At 40.5% G+C, this 21799-nt stretch overlaps 1 protein-coding gene across 1 annotated transcript in view; it reads right to left on the bottom strand.

Moving 5' to 3' along the window:
• The window catches only part of BARD1 (BRCA1 associated RING domain 1), a 95246-nt gene that overhangs the window by 18274 nt on the left and 55173 nt on the right, over nucleotides 1-21799 (bottom strand). The window contains exons 7-9 of the mRNA XM_004701590.2: nucleotides 12257-12365; nucleotides 4680-4812; nucleotides 3905-3997 (exon numbers count right to left, since the gene is read on the bottom strand). Coding sequence (XP_004701647.1) covers nucleotides 3905-3997; nucleotides 4680-4812; nucleotides 12257-12365 — 335 coding nt within the window. The remainder of the gene's footprint in view (nucleotides 1-3904; nucleotides 3998-4679; nucleotides 4813-12256; nucleotides 12366-21799) is intronic.

The following is a 21799-nucleotide window of genomic DNA, read 5'->3' on the forward strand; positions in this document are numbered from 1 at the left end:
GGGAGTGGGGAGGGAGGGGGGAAATGGGCAGCTGATATTAGGGGCTAGAGTAGAATGATGAGAGCAGCGAATGTACATATGTGCCTGACACAATGGATGTATGTATGGATTGTGGTAAGAACTGTAAGAGCCCCAAATAAAATAACTTTAAAAAAAAGACATTTTATTTTTTAAACATGAGTTTTCATCTTTAGAAAATAATTTTACTATATCCATATTCTTTCCAGGAGGCAAATATTAATATTTATTATAGGTCTTTATGCCTTCAACCTAGTCTCACCCCTTTAGTTACCAAAGTTTGCCCTTGTATGCAGATGGGCTATTAGTTGCCTGCGTCACTGGTACCAAGAACAGGAGCTTAAACAGAATCTCAGCCACAAATCTGACCTTCAAGAAAGAACTCTTTTAGTCCCTAGTTTTCATTTCTGCAAAATATGTGTAAGATAAAATATCAACTTATAAAATAGCTGTAAGATAGATATGGTGAGAAAAAATTGCTGATATGATATAATATCTATATAGCCAAGTATAAGCCAAGTTTTTCAGCACATTTTAAATGCAATTTTTGTGGTAAAATTAGGTACCCCAGCTTATACTCGAGTATAATTCGGGTCAGCTTATACTCGAGTATATACGGTAATATATGATATAATTTCATTACAAGCTCTTCTCAAATCTAGACACATCTACTATGTAAGATACTCTACATATATAATACAGGAAAAAGGAAGACTTTAACGAACTAAGACAAAAGATTTTTAAATAGGAAACTGATGTCAATGGATTAAAATTCTTTTTGTTCATTTCCTTAAATGATACAATTGCCGTATACAATTACAGAAAATTTTCCGATATAATTTCTTATTGAACCTATTTAATTTCTGGAAATGCTAATGAAAAGTTAAAATTAAAGTTTCTACATAGATAACCCAGTTCAGGCTTTGTCTACTAGCCAAGTAATGATATCTTCAAACACAGAGCCTAGTTTTAATAAGCCACATATCTTTATAACTAATTTTGAAAGCTTGGGTCTACCTTGCTTTTAAAAAAAATGAGTTTTTAGAGTTCTTAAATAGCTCTGAAACATTTCTGGAAATCAAACAGATGCCTGGCACTAAGCAAATTATAGAAACGAGGAGAAATATATATTAGGGAAGAAGTGATTTGAGTGGATTTGCCTTCCTTTTATAAACCCCAATACCTTTTCAAAAGAATTGTTCCAAACCTGGAACCTATTTCTCTTGGGATTCTATATTAGAAAATAGGGGACGTGAACTTCAATAAGAGATTCCATCTATCCTTTAAACTAAAAGAACCAATGAGAGTATTATTCACCACTGTGAAGAATCACCACATAGCACACTATTAAGTCGGCTTGAGTCCATCAATGCGTCTACATAAATGACATGGCCAAGCCACTGAAGTGACAAAACTTTCGTTTCTTAAGGCAAATTTTTATGGAAATGAATCACGTAGCCTGTGTATGTAACCAAGTACAAGTTCAGCAAATTCACAGGAACTAGACTCAAAAGTTCAGTGTTCAATGCCTTAACATTCAAAATTTCACATGGCTTTTCTACTACTGAGGCTTATTATTATGAAAATCTATTCCTTTCTACAACCAGTAGTGGAGGTTCAGTACAAAAGCATCAACAATCACAGGACTATTTAAAACGAATTTTTTTACCATCAAGGCTTAGAACGATTTGCCACAGATCTGAAAGGAAACGAAGGTACAAAAGCAAAGAGGCTGAGATGCGGTGAAAAGCCTTTTTTTCCTGCATAAATGGCCAATCAGTCCCACTGCTGGTCCTACTTCTGCTCTGGTCATGCAATGACAGGGAAGAAGTGCTAACAGAGACTGAGGAGACTTCTTACAACCAAACGACAAGCGTCAAGGAACTAGTGAAAATGTCCACAATATGCTTTTGTAAGACAACCCCTGACTGGAGTGTGATCAAAGGGACAACGGCAGGGTCAATGGCTGACAGGAGCCTTGGGGGACAGTGAGTTTATGCCAGTGGGAGAATAACAACTCAGAAAATTAGAGTGAAAGTAAATGCACAGCTTAGAGAGTCCAATCAGTGTTGCTGAACTGAATATGGAGAAACTGTTGAATTGGTGTTAAGTTTTGCTGTACCTATTCTCAACAATGACTAATTAAAAAATAAAATAAATTTGTTCTAAGAAACGGGGAAAAAAAAAAAACCAAAAATCAAGTACTAACCAGATATTAATATCAAGAGGTATTGTGGTAGGGCTGGTCACAGCACCAGTGGGGCTGAGCATCTATAGAAAAGACACTGCGTTGAAACAGGACATGAATATCAATTGCTGCGAAGATACGGTTTTACAAACCAAATCAACTTCAAACTACAGATTAAATTAATAATTACCATCTTGATAAATCAAGCGTTTCTACTATAAAACCTTCGCGGCACAAAGCTATGAAACAAAGTTTAGAAAAACTAATTATAATCCATCATTAGCTTCTTGAAAAGAAAGTTTCGTTTAAAATACCCATTATTCCTTTTCTTATCTGTAACTTTCTATTTGGAAGAAATTACGGACATCCAGGGAATGAAAAGAAAGGTCCTACGACGTCCCATGTAGCTTCCCCAGTTTCTCCCAGGGCTCACATTTCACACAGCCATAGTACAATATGAACAAGCAAACGGCGAAGTGTGTTTGTGTTGTGGCTATGAAAGCCAAGACACTGATCCTCATGGGTCTTATTGAGATTTCATGGGTTATCCATGCACCTGTGTTGTGTGTCTGTGTGCAGTCACTCTATGTAATTTTCTCACATATGTGGCAGTATGTGACCATGACCTAGATACTCCACCATACTATCGCAAGGCCCGTTGTGCTATCCTTTTAAAGCCAGTACTCTTTTCTCAACAATTAGTCAAGAACAAAGGCCACTTCAATGTTGCCATCTTAGCCATCCAACTAAAAGCAGAGCTTTCAGCTACCAAGGGGAAGAAGGACCCTGTAGGGTGTTTCTTTGGCTTAGTTTAGATCCCAGGAGAAGTCAACGGCAAACAGGGCAACAGCAGGGAAGGGGAAGATGGGCAGTTCTGAAGGTGGTGGCACTGGTGGAGTAGGGGGCAACAGGAAAATTTTCCAATGGGGGCTTAGATAGCACTGGTTTAGACACCCCAAATCAGGTAGTACAAGGCAGGTCGCAATTCCCCAGTGCTTCCTGAAGTATACTGGATTAGCTCAGAAAGCAAAAAGTGTGTTTGTTATAGAAGTAAATTTTTTTTGTTGTTTTTTTATTTTTTTTAGAAGTAAATTTTTACAAAATCATTAAAAGAAAAATAACTTCCATTTCACACCCTACCCAGCAGTACATTTAAAAGATGTGTTTATTAAAAAGTTAAATATGCCATGTAAAGGAACCCTGGTAGCACAGTGGTTAAGCACTCGGCTGCTAGCTGAAAGGTTGGTAGTCCGAAACTACCAGCTGCTCCCCCCAAGACAGGTGTGACAGTCGCTGTCCACAGTCCCGGAAACCTTGCTGGCTGCTCTACTGTCAGCCACTCTAAGTTGAAATCCAGGTGGCGGCAGTGGGTCCAGGGAATGTTTAAGTTTGTCATGTAACAGTAATACAGACTGAACAGGCTTAAGAGTCTACTACATAAAACCTTTCACTCTCAATTAAAATAGTTGGCAGAGTAGGGAAAAAAAAGCCTTTAAAACCAGAATATATTTGCTGCCCAAGAACATCTATGTGGCACCGCTAATAAGAAAAGCTTTGCAAAATGTAGAGACTGACCAGAGGTTAAAATACTAATATTTAGCGTAAGTTCTTTAAATAATTATCAGCAGTAGCACACTATGAGAAATGAAATTAGCCTACTTAATCTATTTTGTAATTCCCCCAAATCCAAATACTTACAGTCAAATTTGAGGATCCAGCACCCATTAAGAATCCCAAGCAAACATTTCAGGGTACTTTGAACTGCGTCACCAGGAACAATGACATGAGTAACTAGGATACAAAAAAGCAGGAGGAAAAACAGATGTAAACCAAAATAACTCATTAACTAGCCTACTTTCTCTAACCAGCTAGCTTATCTTCATAAACCAGTCAGGCTGTCTTTTAAATTCTATACTAGCATGTAGTCAAATTCAACTTCATCTTATACTTAACCACAAAACTTCTGTTATTTAGCATCCTTCGCTAACCTGGCCACCAACACAAAGAGTCAGATCGTAAATCGTACATACGAAAGCCACCTTATTAAATGCAATTTTTTACTTTCATTTTCAAATTATAGCTAAGGAATTGTAGCACTGCATTTGCACTACCATTTACTTGTCATTAGCAGACTCATAAATTCACTCTCTATGATGAACTGCTCTAACCTAAAGCAGGAAGCAGAGCTTTAAACTTTAAATTCCATAACCACAATTAAGCCTATAGATAATTTATAATTATACAAATAATTGAAATTATTGCAAGATGCATATGAGGGGGCTTCCAAAGGTTTGTGGGGAAATTCTATGATCTTTTAATTCCACTTTTCCACACATTATGAAGCACCCTCATATTGTAAAGTCATATCCCAACGTCTAAAACATGAAGACATTAATATAGACGTTCTACAAAGGGGTTATATAATTTTGAAAAAGAAAAACAAACCTACTTAAATATAAACAAGTATCCTCACCTGTACTGTCAAACTCAGCACATTTTTTAGCTTTAAGAATGGCCGTGAGGTCACTGAGCATTTTCTGCTGCGCAGAAGAAAGGCCACTGCCAATAAGCACCAGAGGCCTGTCCCTGCGTTGGCCCGTTTTCATCTGTTAATGGAAGAGAAGCCACAGCATTACAAACATTGAAAGACCACAGAAAAGCATTAACTGACTTTCCGTTGTTAAAAGCGTTAAAAGCGTGAGTGTTATTATTTCGCTTACATCTACTAATTCCCAGTAAGTTTCATTGATTGATTGCTTTTCTATGTCTTTGGTTCTAAATTTAGATCTCTTTAGGGTTTTATAATTTCAGTCAGTCACCACTAACCTTTTGGTTAGTTTGCTTCAAAGAACTCAAAATCAATTGATCAGTTTCCTATCTCCCATCGGTCAGTTATTCCAACAGTTACTCTCAACTTGCATAGTTTGTTCACACAGATTACCTTAGTGATGAGGAAAAAGCAATCTTAGAACACTCCAGCATCTAGAACAGCGATGACCCCAGAGATATGGACGATGTTCAACCCCTCTCTAAACATCTCTTCACATCTGTTCAGACACGAAGTGCGATGCAGTGCCTTTTCTCCGACCCGCACCCCCCAAAAGGCGTGCAGATTTCACAGGTTAGAGGGCAGTCTTCACACTGCAAAATCTGGCTAAACTTCCAGCTACACGTTTGGGAGCTCCAGGACCATCCACATTTTGTCCACTGGACTGGAAATTCAGGAGTGCTCCTACTATACCCCTCAATTCATTTCCTGGGTGTCAGATACGTAAAGTGCTATAATTACAATTTACAGATATTACAATACTTACAAAACAGTTGTATACAAAGAGATTCATAGGGCAAGGTCTGGAAGTGTCCCCAATGTGGAGTTTCCATGTGACCAGGGTCTCATTGCCCTTTGGAATCCTTTTTCTCTCGTCAAAGAGGAGGCTCCCCTGAGCTTCAAAGTCTAGCACTTTCCGTGAGGTTTCATCACACAGGCCTGGGTGACAGCACCACGGGTCACTGCATCGCCTCCATCTCCAGCCCTCCCTTCCCTGCCCAGGTCTGCAATCTGGCTGAGGTCCCACGGGCAGCCAGCTCTAACCACAACTCGCCTTTTTCAGCCTTCCCTGAACATCAACTGAGTACTGAATAAGGAAGACCAAAGAAGCGGAGCACTTGAATGATGGTGCCGGAGAAAAACACTCAAAGTGCTACGGACTCCTAAAAGGACAAAGGGATCTATCTTAGAGAAAGTTAGGTCAGAGTGCTTCGAGGCGAGGATGGCAAGACTTCGTCTTCCAAACTTTGTACATACTGTCAGGAGAGAGTTCTCCCTGGAGAAGGACAGATATCACGCTTGGTCAAGCGCAGGGGCAGCGAAAGAGATGAAGCCCCTCGGGGGCATGGACTGACACAGTGGCTGCATTCATGGGCTCAGGCACAGGGCCGGGCAGAGTTTCGTTCTGCTGTGCAGAGGGTCACTCTGGGTCAGAGCCTACTTCATGGCACCTAACAAAACAACAACAATGAACATCAAAAATATTCCAATCACAGAAGAAATTGCAAAGGTTTCAAGGGTGCCTCCCCAGAAACAGGGACAAAGGCCAAATTCTTTTCTTCATCTGATACCTGTAAGCCCATGAAATAATGAAAACACATGAGGGTTTAAAATACTAGATCAGATCCAGAAATATTGTCGGTGCAGCTATGGAAGCAGTGCTCTGATTCCCCACTGGGATGGGGGAGACACCGGTTTAAAAGCTTCTGAGCAGCCGTCTCAGGTGCACTATTCATCTCCCAGTCCAGAAGAACGGAAGATGGTGAAAATCAAGCAAAGGGAAACAGTGCAATGGACTAATAGACAACACAAAACTCTGAGACCAGAAGAACTACGTGGTGTTCAGCTATCACTACCAACTGCTTTGAAAAGTATCACATTAGACGATTCTTGATAGAATGGGAGAAAATGTGGAACTAAAGCCCAAATCCTAAGAGACCAGGCTTACTGGCCAGGTAGAGACTCGTGCAAGTCCCAAGACTCGGGCCGGCCCTGTCACATTTCAGGTCTGGAGCTGAATTCACCTCACTGTTAGAACCATCATCCACCTACAATTTTAAAATGTATTAATTACTCAATGACAAAGGGCAGAGGGTTCCGAGGTTTACAGAGAGATGGAAACAACAAGAAACACAGGAGACAAGTTCGGTAAGTGATAAAAGGTTGCACTGGGTGATTTGAAACATAATGCATATGAGCTACTGGATTTTAAAACTGATTATGTGTCCTGTAAAAGCCTCACTAAATTCACAATTAAAAAGTTAAATAAGAATTGAGTTGACTTATAAAGAATATTGTTTTCACTTTAATCTCTAGATTTAAACACAGAGGAGACAAAATGGACCCCAAAAAAGGCAAGGCAGCAGTGGTGAGTAGCTTCGCAGGCTGAAATAGAAGCGACAGATTCAAAGGGGTAGTGATTACAATAGTGGCCAGCAGAAGTTTAAAAATAAAATTGAATTGGGAATCAGTCAAGAACTACCTAACAGAGGAGAAAATCATGATCCCGGCAAAGAAGAACGACAGGCAAATCAGTCTAATAAACTAAAAAGGACAAAAAGTCAAACGTGATGCTGCTAATTCTCAAAAGTAAAACATAGAACACTCATCCATGTGTGAGTGCACATGGACACCTAACATCTGGGTTTTTAAAAGCTCTAAAAATATGAGTGAAATACTGAAGGTAAGACCTTCAGTTTTGGCAACTGGATGTAAGACAGTTAGCATTCAAGTATTTCACATATCGTTCTAGGGATAATTTTATAAATGTATGCAGTCTGGTATCCTACATTTACTACACATAAACCTTTGGCTACATCTATACACATACCAATCATAATAATTCATTTACTTATTATTATACTATTAGGGGGTTTCAACGAGTTCATGGAAAAATAGTGGAATTTTGAAGGCCTCTTATCTATATACTAATCTACTAGTATAATTTATTCACTTGTATAGTAGGTAAGTGTATGAGACATTCTTTAAAGGCATCTCATTTAAAAATAATTGCAACACTTAAAATCTCAGCTACCCGAATCACTAATCCCAGCAGCAAGGCTTCCCTGGGTGTGCTACATCTGATCTGCACATGTTCGTGTCTACTTTCCTGTAGAACTACCTTTCCTGTTAACCACAGACAGCACGAACCACCTCTGATGTAAACTCTGGAATAGCTCAGTAGTTCTGTGTACCTTACAGATCATTTGTTCCATATTTTGAAAATCCTTGTCAGTTATACTGAGAAGTGCCATAAAAATAAGACTAAGTAGAACCCAGTCTCAGTTTATATAACTCCACTTCAACTATAAATTAGTTCTCTGCACAAAAAAACCAGAATGAAAAGATATCAATACTAAATATAGCCTATGCTACTATTTCCACCCAGGCCGGGAAAACACCAAAGTGGGTCAAGCATTTTTCTATCATAGTTTTTTAATTTGAACAAAAAATAGAAACAGAAAGCAAGCAGCTGCCAAAGCACGTGTCTGATTTGGGGTAGGGTGTGGGGAATGGCACTTGATTAGAACAAACAGAGGCCTAAGCGTCATGAGACTCAAATAGCCAAGGGTTCAGCACCCTACTCTGGATAGAAGCATGGATGTTCTGTCCCTGATACTAAATAATACATATTCTTAATTAATGAGTTACCAAATATAAACCATTTTGAAAAATCTGGAAAGAATTTAAAGGATGATAACTTGCTCAAAAAATAAGTGATGCTTACAGAAATCCCAAAATGAACCTACCAAGTAGCTTTTTAAGTCTCTTTGGCAGGCCGAAAGAGAACTGGCCTCTGAAGACGAGCTGGGGGAAGAGCGTGGCCTGGACGAGCAGACCTGTGTTACAGAAGTGCAGCCTGCATGCTCCTTACAAGTGAAGAGAGCAAGGCTTCCCCCTCACTGCGCACTTGTTACCGGAGCATGTCATTTGGACTTGTGCACAGTCGCCGGGGAAGGGCACCATGCTTGGTAGCGTGCCGTGGAAAAGCGGGAGACGCTCAGGGAGCTGGATTGACGCAGGGGCTGCAACGGTGGGTGCAAACGTAGCACCCACGATGACAATGGTCTGGGACCGGGCAGTGTCTCGCTACGTCGTGCACGGGGCCCCTATAAGCCAGAACCAACTCGAGGGCCCCTAACAACAACAACAACAACAGTTAGAGCCTGTGTTTCAATGTAAAGTCACGCCTTCTTTCCAAGGACCACTAATCTGTCCTTAAAATATATTTTAAAACATCAGACGAGGAACAGAGAAATTAAAACCCTGTCTACTGATTATTTCTCCCTTTTGTGCACAACGTTCTCTGGAACCGTTTGTGCAGCTCCTCAGAGCAGCTTGGTCATTACTTATATCATAAGGACATTAATCCTCACCCACCAATATACAATTACTGAGCACCCATGATGAGCTAGACACTGTTCTGGGTGCTACTCACTGCCATCGAGTCAATGCTGACTCACGGCAACCCTCGTGGTTTCCAAGACTGGAACTCCTTACGGGAGGAGAAAGCCCAGTCTTTCTCCCACAGAGCTGCTGGGGGTTGTGAACTGGTGACCATACGGACTGTAGCCCAATGCTTAACCAGGACACCATGGTGCTACAGTGCTAGGATTGTAGTAAAGTGAGAATCAAGTAAGCCCCTGCTCTCCCAGAGTTTGTATTCCAGCTAGGAGGAAAAATGAATAAAGTAGACCATATTGTGCCAGATGATACATGCTTTGGTAAAATTAAAGCAAGGCGAGAGGGATAAGAAATCTTGGAGATGGCCATTTACTACACTTCGACTGTGCCTTCTGGTGCACAGCCCTCTTGAACAGGGTGACACTGGAGCAAGGCATGAAGGAAGTGAGGAAACATGCCACATGACACATGACTTTCTACATTTCTTCCTGATAAAGAAAGCAGCTGGTCTGATGGCCCTGGGCTGTGAATACATTTGGTAGATTCGAGAAATAGCACGATGACCTGCGTGTCTGGGAAAATGTGAGTGAACAGGAGGGTTTGCAGCAGCTGGGCGAGGTAGATTTCGGCCTTCCAGTGCAAGGACAGCACATAAAAACTGCTCTTTCTTGACTGACATCAAGAGCGACTTGATATCAGGCATTAGTCTTCCTTAGGTAGGTGTGCACGATCAAGAGCGTGAATAAGGACACCTGCAAGGCCATGGTCCTGTAACACGCAAAAATCAGTTTCCAAATCTGGTGAAAACACAAAGGTAGCTGTAAAACAAACTAAAAAATAACCACTTTGTTCTCTTCTTAAGGGCAATGCCATCCTCGACCCCAAGAATGCCATAAAAAAAAAAAATCATTTTTTTTGAAACATTTAAAATAATCCTTTCCTAGCTTTTAAATATGAGGAACACTGGCAAGACAGTTCAGTTTTGTGATATTCTGCCAGGAGAGTTCAAGTTCAAATGAATAAAATAAGTAATGATTTATAGTGGCCATGTCTAGTGAGACAGAATGAGTACAGACCTAGGATTTAAAGTTGGATTTCTAACTAGTCAATTCAAATTTTTTAATGGTTGGTTAATCCTAGGCAAAGTCAGGATTTCTTGGGCAAGGTCATGGTTATCTCATCTGTGAGAGAAGGAGAGTGAGCGACTCATTCCTAGGTTGGCTTCCAATTTCATTATCAAAACTTCAGTTGGGGAGCAGATTTATAAGACAAAAGTCCAGGGCAGAAGACAGCGAATTCTGTAAGTTATAAGTAAGTAGGCCCGTTAGCTGAGTTACCTCTGGGATTGTGGCCATCCCCTCATCAGGACAGGGAGAGATTGGTGAGCACAACGCTGTGACACCTAGGACGGCGAGGCAGGCACACAGAAAGGATTTGCGTCCTTGATAGAGCCACTAAGTGCTGAATTAGCATAATGCAGACCAACCCTACATGGGGACTAGCTAATATAGAATACATTCTTTAAGTATGTCAGAAAAGGTCTTTATTTCCAGCCAACGCCCTGCTAAGCTTTTACCCTTAAATACTTACATCACCTTCCCTGTCACTTTCTCTGTGAAGCTCTTCCCAAATCCCCACTGAAGTGAGCTTCTCCCGGCTCTATGCTTCTACTGCACTATTATGAGTCTGATTATAAATGTGTAACAATGCATCATAAGGGGATTTTCTATCTGTGTTCTGAGCTTCGGGCTCCTAAGGAGCAGGCACTCCTCCACTTTGGAGCTCCAGCTTGTGCTTCACTCCCAAGTCCAGCCCACATATCCAACTGCTTACTCAGCATATCCGAATGTTGCCTGTACCCAGGATACTACAAAACACTACCGCAAGGAACCAAAAGAGGCCTACACAGATGGAAGAACATACCATGTGCATGGAAAGGAAGACTTCACATTAGGAAAATGTCAATACAACCCAAAACAAAACACAAGAGGACACTGCCTTAAACACACACACACCTGACACCAGTGCAATTAAAAAGTATTACTATTGAGCCCTTAACTGTTTTCCTTTTATATACACAATATATATTTATTTATGTCTATTGGCATGGTTATATATCTGAAGTTTAATGAGAAATTACCTCCCTGTTTTTAAAAAAAAAAAAAAGCCAAATAAGTTTTAAAAGTAACAAAACAAGTAATTCCCTCAGTGCTGAGCAAATGGCAATAGCACAAACTCCATTAGTAATTCAGATTACTCTACTCGTCCCCTGCACTTCATAGCGCTCTTTCACATCTCCCCTTTATTACTCTACTCCAGATGGAGGGGTCTCTCTCCCACCACAACGACAGACCGCTGTGACCTCCCTTGCTTCCTCTCTTGCCCTCCATCCCACAAGTCATCTTTACATGGCAAGCAAAGTGAACTTTTATAATAAATCATTAAGTCAAATCATATCATTCACTTGGTTTAAATCCTTCCAATGGTTTAGCAATACTTTCAGATCCTTGCCAGTGTGGAGCAATAATCACTTTTTTGAATCTTAAAGCACGCCAACCTCATCCATTCAAGGTTGAAACACTTGCTATTCCTTATAACTGAAGACCTGTCCTCTAGCTACCATGTGGCTGCCTCTTTGATTCGAAGATCAGACCTTTGAGGACCTTCCCCAACAACCCCACCTAAGCAGTATCCATTCAGGGGCCTAGCACTCCCACCCAATTACATGACATAAAGCCTCTTCAAATCACGCACTGAGATTCTTATATTTCTATTAGTTCACACATTTACCATCTATTTTCTCACTCTCACTAGCATGTAAGCTCCTTCAAAAATAAGAGAGCTATCACTTGTATTCATTGCTGCACCTGTCACGCTGGGTGACGGCATGGCCATCAGAAATACAGAAAGGGCTCCATGTTTGCTGACAGACATTGTTATCATGTCTTTTTGAATCCACAGTCGCTAATAACAGGAAGTGCTCAATAATTGCTTGGCAAATGAAAGCAATTTGCTAACTGGAAGTTTTTCCATTATGCTCCTTTCATAACCAATTTCAGTAAGAGATATAAATGTCCCAAAGCTAAATCCATACTTACAACTGAGCAATGGCTAGCTGATGATGATTCATTCTTCTCTGGTAGCAACAACAGCGACTTCATATTCTCATTGTGTGTACAATCCACAGGCCGCAGACCAAATATGTTACTGGTAAAATAAGTACAGATGGGTTTAAGTAAATAAAGTGTGTGACTTGATTCTTAACTAAATGAATGCAGTAGGGGAACAATTTTTCAAGTGCCCTTTCTTAAGATGCAATTGTAACTGAAAGAAACAACTCAGAATCCACGTAAAGCGTAAGGATCAAGAACCATCAGTTGCTGAATTCGGTGGTGAAGAGATTTAAAATTTTAATTTGAGACCAAACCAGAGTTTATTTTTAATCGAATATACCCTTACTCAGAAAACACAGTGACTATATTATTTGTTTGCTTGTTTGTTTCAGTATTCATATTCACATTTTAAAACATGGCTTGGAAATCATTAATCACTATGAGTAAGGTTCCTTCCACCACAAATAAAAACCTTTTACTGTAGGCTCACAAGTCTATATAAACAAATACTGAAATTAGATAAATTCACAAGATAGGCCTTATGATTCATCAGAAGGAGGACTATGCCACACAACAGATACTATGATAATGTAGTAAATATAGGGCATTCTTAAAAGGAATTTCAATGGTGACATAGTGGTTATTGGAAACCCAAAGGTCAGCAATTCGAAGCCAACAGTCACTCCATGGACGAAAGATGAGGATTTCTACTCCCGTGTAAAGTTAACAAGTCTGGGAAACTCACAGCGGCAGGTCTACCCTGCCCTACGGGGCCTCTAGGAGCCAACCTTGACTCAATGGCAGTGGGCCCCTGTTGCTTTACGTATAAACAATCTAACCCACGGCTTGATTCGGTAAGTTAGGTAATTGATATTTACAGACCATGAAAAAAAAACACAGTCCAGAGAAATGATCCGCGGAGCACTGCACGCAGAGCAACTCAACACTCTCACGTACCGAATGCCCAACGAAAAGAAGCAGAACATGGTCAGACACGCTGTCAGACGATGAGCCCCTCTGGTCAGAAAGCACTAAAACCATGACTGAGGAAGAGCTGCGTTCTCAAAGTGTTAATCATGGTGACAAGAATGGACTGAAGCCCAAATGATTAAAGCCTTTGGGACTTTCACTTAATGAAAATGAGAAGAAACAGCTGAAAAAAATCTAAAAATCAGAACTTGAAATGTACTAAGTATGAATCTAGAAAATTGGAAGTTATTCAATAATGAAAAGGCATGTATGAAGATCTATACCCTAGGCATTAGTGAGCTAAAATGGACTAGCATTGGACATTTTGAATCAGAAAACATATGGTTTACTGCACTGGAAGTAACACAGTCAAGAAGAATGGCTATGCATTCATCGTCAAAAAGGACATTTCAAGATCTATCCTAAAATACAATGTTGTTTGTAACAGAGGTGAATATCTAACCAGAAACAAGGAAATCCAGTCACTGTAACTATTATTCAAATTTATGTACCAACCACTAGTTGGTGCTAGTGATGTAGAAATTGAAAACTAATGATGAAGCAATCTAGCAACATCTTCAGTGTGCAATTGATTAAACATGCAATCAAAGTGCATTGATGATTATTAGCAATTGGAATGCAAAAGTTGCAAACATAGAGGAAGGTATAGTAATTGGAAAACGTGACTCTGGTGATAATAACAAAGCAGGAATTTGACACGACCAACAAAACAGGTGACAGAAATAAAACATAGAATTTAGCAAGACCAACGACTTGTTCCTGGTAAATACCTGTTATCAACAACAGAAACGGCGACTGCACACAAGGACTTCCTACGTGAAATACACAGAAATCACACTGACTTCATATCTAAGGAGAAACTCAGTATCAGCAGTTAAAACCAAGCCAGGGACTGACTGCAGGACCAGACCATCAATTACTCAACTACATTCCAGGGTGAGCTGAAGAAAATTAAATACGCACTTGAATCCATCCCACCTGAATCTCAAGAATATCTCAAGAACAGATCCACTGCATTGACCATTAATGAAAGAGGAGCTGGTGGGCCGTGGGAAAGCCATCAAGAACATCATTCATGAAGAAAACAAAAGGCAGGAAACAAAGAAAAGATCAACGTGGATGTCAGAAGAGACTCTGAAACATGCTCTTAATTGCAGAGTGGCTAAGGCAAATGGAAATGATGAAGTAAAAGAGCTGAACAGAAAATGTCAAAGGGCAGCTCCAGAAGACAAGGTATTATTATGACATTTGCAAAACGTAGAGTTAGAAAACCAAAAAGAACATGCTCAGCATGCCTTAAACTGAAAGAACTCAAGAAAAAACTTAAGCCGCAGGCTGCAAGATTAAAAGCCTGGAAGCATGGAAAGAAGATGGAAAGAACACACAGAATTACTGGAACGAGAAGAACTAGTCCACATTCTACCATTTCAGGAGGAGCAAGAACCAATGGTGCTGAGGGAAGAAGTTCAAGTTGTACTGAAAGCTTTAGCCAAAACAAAAGGTCCAAGAATTGATGGAATACAAACGGAATATTTCAACAAGCTGATGAAGCACTGGAAGCACTCACTCACTGGTCTACGCCAGGGAATTTGGAAAAACAGCTTCTTATCCAACTAACTAGAAAAGATCTGTATTTGTACCCAGAAAGAAGACACAACACAATTTTCAAATTATAGAACAATATCACTGACATCACATGCAAGGAAAATTTTGCTGCAAATCATCCACAATGGTTCAGTAGGGCATTGTTAGGGATCTGTCACAGGTTCATGCCAGATTTAGAAGAGACGCACAAGGGAGGGCTATTATAATTGATGTCAGTTGGACCTCTGCTCAGAAGTAAAAATGTGTTTTATTGACTATGCAAAGGCATTAAACTGTGTGGTTCATAACAGACTGAATAACCTTAAGAATGGGAATTTCAGAACTCTTCGTTGTGCTCATGTAGAACTTCTATATGGAGAAAGAGGCAGCTGTGCAAACAAAACAAGGGAATAATGCATGGTTTAAAATCAGAAAAGGGAAAAAAATCAGAAAAGGTGTGCGTCAACGAGCAAATAATTAAAGAAGTTGGGTTATGTGACAAATGTACCATGAGGATTGGAGGAAGGTTGATTAACCTGTGATATGCAGGTGACATAACCTGGCTTGCTGAAAGGAGGATGTGATGCCCTTGCTCAAGATGGTAAAGGACTGCAGCCTTCAGTACGGATTACAACTCAATGTAAAGAAAACAGGTACCATCATGATAAATGGAGAAAAGATAGAAGTTGTCAAGGACTCCATCTCGCTCAGACCCACCATCAACACTAATAGAAACAGCAATTAAGAGATCAAAGGGTGGATGCATAAGCAAATGTGGTGAAGAAAGGTGATGGTGGCTACCAAAAGATACAGTGTCTGGAGTCTTAAAAGGCTTGAAATTAAACAAGAGGCCATCTAGCAGAGAAGGAACAAGCCCACGTGGAAGAAGCACACCAGCCTGTATGATCATGAGGTAGCCACAGGATCAGGTAAAAGGCATCTGAAGACCCAAAACAAAAAATCACACTGTTGAGAATGAGGGGTCAGCATAGACTCAGAACCCATCTGTAGACACTACGACAGCCCCTCACAGAAGATTCACAAAGAAGGGATGAGTCAACCAGGGCGCAGTATTCCTCTGGTTCTTTGAGGCTTCCTCTCCTCCACTACCATGACCCAAGTCCTGCCTTTCAATTCTGGCTTGACCAAAGAATGTACACTGGTACAGATAAGAGCTCCTGCCACATAAAATCCAAGTCAGATAAACCCCTCAGGAACAGAAATGGGAGGAGTAGCAATACCAGGAGGGTATGAGGAAGGGGCGGGGAAGAAGGGGACAAAGGTGGAACCGGTTTCAATGATTGACACATAACACCCCACCCCCACCCCAGGGGGAAGAACAACAGAAATGTAAGTGAAAGGAGACAGCAGTTGGTGTAAGATATGAAAATAATAATTTATAATTGATCAAGGGGTGGGGGGTAGGGAGCAGAGGAGCTGACACCAAAGGCTCAAATAGAAAATAAGTGTTTAGAAAATGATGGCAACATAGTTACAAATATGCATGATACAATTGATGCTGGACTGTTTAAGAGCTGTAAGAGCCCCCAACAAAATGATCTTTAAAAGAAAAGAGATCGAAGGAAGCAGTACATTAGGTAAACCTACTGCATAAAACCGCTCTAAATTGTGGAAAAGTAAGTATGTTACTTTGAGGCCTAAGGTGTGCCTGACTCAACCACGTATCTTCAGTTGCCTCCTCGGCATGTAAACTCGGATGTTGAATAACGAAAATAGGAGAAAAACCAGTACATTTGAGTGACGGTGTTGGTGAAGAAACAGTGAAAGGACCATGGAGGACCAAAGTAATGCACAGATTTGTCTTGGAAGAAACAAGGATGGTGAGACTTCGTTTCGTAGTCTGGACGTGCCCTCAGGAAAGAACGGGCTCCCGGAGAAGCGCATCGTCTTGGTGAAGGAAGGGCAGCAAAGGGGAAGGCCCTCGTCAAGACTCTGGACACGGTGGTCCACCGCAGCGATGGACTCACGGATGGACTCGCGCACGAAGAACAAATGTGAGGCTGGCCCAGGACCAGGCAGCGTTTCCTTCTGTTGGACACAGAGAGGGCTGCCCAAGTCTGAAGGCCTTGATGGCCCCTAACAGCACACAATGTAAACCACTATTAACCCTTGCCATTAAAGCACAAACCAGTAAGGTTCAGAGTCACTGAAAGCACAAGTCTCAATAAGTCCCAATTCACAAGTCACAGAACGCTACGCTAGAAGGTTTCACAGATCTCTGTGCACCCCGATCTCTCAGTGGCACAGCTAAGGAAACAAATACTGAGGTTCCAATGACTGAAAATTACCATTTCTTGGTTCACTTCAATACTGATGTTCATCAGCTTTGTAATGATAAGTTAAAAGTTTAAGCTGTTTGAATCTTATCTATTTCTAGTGCCTTACATATGGTTTGAGAATAGTTTAACTGTATGACATTATGAAAGTAAATTTTGTTTTAATTAACTTATTTCTTTTTCTAATCTCTGTTTTTGAAAATGGTGGTAAGGCCATACGAGTGCATTAATTAGTGTTCTTGTGAAAAAGCAGTATGTAACCAGGACATGCGAGCAGGCTTCAAAAACTTTGTGCCAATTCCACTATTTTTTAATTCCATCTTTTGATGAACTTTTTGAAACCCCTTCATAAAATAGTATGCACGGTACAGTATCAGTTTTGTAAATGATATGGTTTGTGCAGAAGCAAAAAGATCTGGGAAGAAACCAGGTAAAGCAGTAGACAGAGAAGGACGGAGGTGTCAACTGAGACGCTGTATGACGTCACCTCCAATGAGCGGGCAGTAAGCACTTGACGGGGCTTAGGGGCAAGCCTGTTAACGACCTCGGTGAAAGGGGTTTTGGTAGCACTGTGGGGAAAGAAGTCCCAATGAAAGGATAAGAAATGAGCCGCAGTCAGCACTCCCTAGTGACTGCTGTTCATGACTAGTTAAAGAATGAGTCCTCTTTCTTCTCCGGGTCCTCAAACCATCCTGTCCCACAGCTCGACTGGACCGACTCACGTTCCCTCTAGGCAACCTTCCTCTGGGAAGAAGAAAACGAGACCTCCTGTCTTTCCGTTTCCCGATTTTCAGCAGTGTGACACAATTCACTATGCTGCTAGCTGAATTGTCCTAAATCCCCATACAATTAGAGCAGGCAATCACTTCACTTAATTTCAAAAGGTAGCTGAGCTCATCCACTACACTTCCTAAGCACCAATTTCATCCTCGAAATGATGATGCCCATGAACCAACTGCACAACCTCTTGGCATACACGTGCCATAAACATGACAGTCAAAAAGAGAAACCTGAGTGGAAGTACTCATATCACAGGCTTTAGACAACCCAGTATAAAACTGAGCAAATAAACCTATCAGTCACACTGCCACCAAGAAAATTACAAGGCACGCAAATATTTTTTAACAATGATAAACTTTTATTTTAATCCTTGAAGAAATAAAATATAAGGTTTTAACAAGTGTAACTTAATTCACAGCAACTGGATGACGAGGCATAGTTATCTTACACCAATACAACTAAAAGTCTACTATGACAACATGAAGCAGTCCTGGGAGGCTCATCTTTATCCTGCAAAGTGGCTGGTGCATTCAAATTGCTGACCTTCTGGTTGGGAGCCCAACTTGCAACCCAATATCCCATCAGGGCTTCACAGTACAACTAGGGCTCCAAATATTCACTATATCCTTATATTGAGCTGCCAACCACAAGATCAGTGGCTCAAATCCACCAGTAGCTCATCAGGAGAAAAATGAGGCTGTCTACTTCTGTAAAGATTTACAGTCTCAGAAACTCAAAGGGAGAGTGCTACTCTGCCCTACGGGGGCCCTAAGAGTTGGAAATGGCTTGATGGTGATAGTTTTGGTTCATGACATGATGGAAAACCGTTATGTGAAAATACTGCTTTACAGAACCATAATACTTATAGTGTGCTTTATACTAAAAATGACAAATAAAAGTCTAAAAAAAGATGTTTTCTCCTCTAAAAACGATTTCATAAAATGACTAGTGAGACTCAAACTTACATAGAGTCCTTATTATGCATATGGCCTTTAACCATATGGTTTCTCTGCTTGGATTACACACACTTCTGGCCCTACTCAAGTCACTAACCTCTTTAGCCTTCGAGTATTGGTAACCAGCTAGAGAATGGTGCAATACAAATGCTTACTGAAAGATAATTGGTCAAACCTCGGTCCTGCATCATGGGACAGGGAGCCTGTTAAATCCTGTCATACTGTTTTCTGCTCCTTCACAGACCACTGGCATTTACAATTAGATAGAAGTTTAAATGTGGCACCTTGCAAAAGACATAGCAAGAAAAGATGGAAGGACATGTAGGATTTCTCCTCCTCCTATTTGCCATTACATTAAAACTTGTTTTCCCATGATCGAATGCGCTAATACTTTTCTTACACACTTACTAATAGGCTGAAAATTAATTTAAAAGACACATAATTATTTCTCTTTTTGAAAAGACGTAACACATGGAGGAAAAGTTCGTTGTCATACATTGGTGACTATTAATGTGATTAGTAATTGAACAACCACCACAAAAAAACCAACTCACTGCCATCAAATCAATTCCCACTCACAGCAACCCTACAGGACAGAGCAGAACTGCCCCTGTGGGTTTCTGAGACTGTTACTCTTTAAGGGAGTAGAAGCCTCATTCCTGCTAATTAATTGAAGTCACTGGTAAATCACTTATTCTGTTTGCTTTGCTTCACAGAAAGCATTTTTATCTTTCTTTTTTTTTTTCTAAAGATGTACTGGAACATCATAGAATCAAGACAAGACACATCAATAATAATTTAATGTGATTTATTATCGAAACAAATTGCCTGGGAAGCTTATAGAATGATTTTTTTAAAATACAATTAAATATATGCTTAATTTCTGGCATGATTTAACCTCATATCTTAACATTAAAACAAGGCATTTAGGAAAGATAGAGACGATTTAGAAAATATTGTCCTTCCCTATAACCGGAGTATAAAAATTCATGTAACCCGTAAGTATCAAACTGCTAAAGTGTGAAACAAAGCACAAATAACGAGGTGAAATGTGAGATAGCTTTCAAAGAAGGCAAAGAAAACACACTGGCACACAAAATGACCTTGAGCCTTGGACTAGCCTTGGACATTTGGCGTGTGGTGGGTGGATGTGGAGGGCCTGTGAGTAGAATAAGAATGGACTTGTCTGGCAGAAGAAAGCCTTCTTACCAACACTGTAGACCCTAAGCACTGCACTTTCAAGGTTAAGGCCCAATACAAAAGGACACATCATAAGATTACCAGGGCTAAATAGAATTGAGCACTTCAGTAAGAGACAGAAAATTGATGAAATAATTAAGCATAAAGCAAAGGGCATTTGAGACGAGGGCAGTGAGTAGCTGTAAAATAAAACTGTATGGGTAATGCCACACTACCATAATTACAGCTATTTTCACAGCATAAGAAAAACTTCAACGTTTTAACTGCTAAATCTGCACATAGCACCTGAGTCCATCGATATTTTTTACACGCACCATTTTTGAGATTTCAATTCTTTTAATGCCCTATCCAAAAAAAGGCTCAGTAATTTAGTGAATTCCAAGTGTTGTATATAGATAGCATACTTTATACTGAATCTTACAATTTTTATTTTTACTAGGCATTGAAATATCTTACATGATCAGTGTCCAAGAGTATCTTTTTCATTCTGAAATTTTTCCCATCTTCATTCACAATATAATATACTGGTAAAGTTTACCCGTTTTATTCTCTAAAGCAGTGGTTCTCAACCTTCCTAATGCCTTTGCTGCTGTTATGAATCAGGCGACCCCTGTCAATGGGTCATTCGACCCCCAAAGGGGTCATGACCCACAGGTTGAGAACTGCTACTCGAAAGTCTTCTTAACCGATTTCTTTACCTGTAGTTTTTAATCATGCAGGGATAGTGAACTGTTTATTGTGGCTCTTGTAGCCAATGTTACTAACTCCCACAAAATGACCTTTCCCATTGTTCAGCTGCTAAGAAGGTGGGGGTGAGAGGTGGGGAGGATAATGATAGGATTCACCTGTGCGTAATTCTAAATAGGATTCCCTGGAGTGCCATCCTGCTGCATAGAAAAAGAACTCTGAGAAGCAGGAGGAGGGATCTCATCACCAGCACAAGTGAGGAGTGGCACTTGTCCTCTGGACCCGAGTTCTCTGTACAGTGAACTCCTTGGATCCAGATGACAGCTCCCATAGCTCCCATAGCAGAGGGATGGAAGCAGGAACCAGAGCACAGAGCAGTGATGGATTTCCCAACCCGCGGAGCAAGTAAAGCTGACTGCTTCTGTGCAGGAAGCTGGCTTGCAGAGTGGGGTGCTTCTGGGCACTTACGAGAGGAACGTGGGCTTGCTGACTCATGGAAGCGGAGCTGAGCGCCTTCAGGCTGAGGCTTACTGGAGAGGGATGCCTCTGGGCACTCAATTCAGGGAGCTGGGTTTGCTGACCAATAGGCATGCCCTGACTTCAGGTTGAAGCTTACAGCTGGCTGGGACGCCCCTTTGTGGCAGACTACAGAATTCTGTAACCTGTCCCAAAAACAACTCAACTGTATATTTCTCACTGGCATTACAACTTGATAATTTGCTTAATAAATCCTTTAATCATGAATTTTGTCTGTGAGTTCTATGTAGCCATTCTGATGCAATCAATGGCTATCAGAGCCCAAAAAGATAAAATAGAGGATATTAATTATGATATCACAAATCACTTTGGAGGAAATGACTGAAGATTTTGAAAATTTATTTAGAGAAGGTTTAAGTCTTCATAGGTCATTGCTGTTATTTATCTAAGTTACTGAGAAAGATTGGTACATCATTGCTAAGATACAGTTTCTATCTATATATATAAAGAAACATTGCTATTGTTAGGCAACGTTATACACTATACAGAACAGAATG

Source organism: Echinops telfairi, unplaced genomic scaffold (genome assembly GCF_000313985.2).
Source record: "Echinops telfairi isolate 266 unplaced genomic scaffold, ASM31398v2 ScPeMD7_3;HRSCAF=10, whole genome shotgun sequence".
Classification (NCBI taxonomy): domain Eukaryota; kingdom Metazoa; phylum Chordata; class Mammalia; order Afrosoricida; family Tenrecidae; genus Echinops; species Echinops telfairi.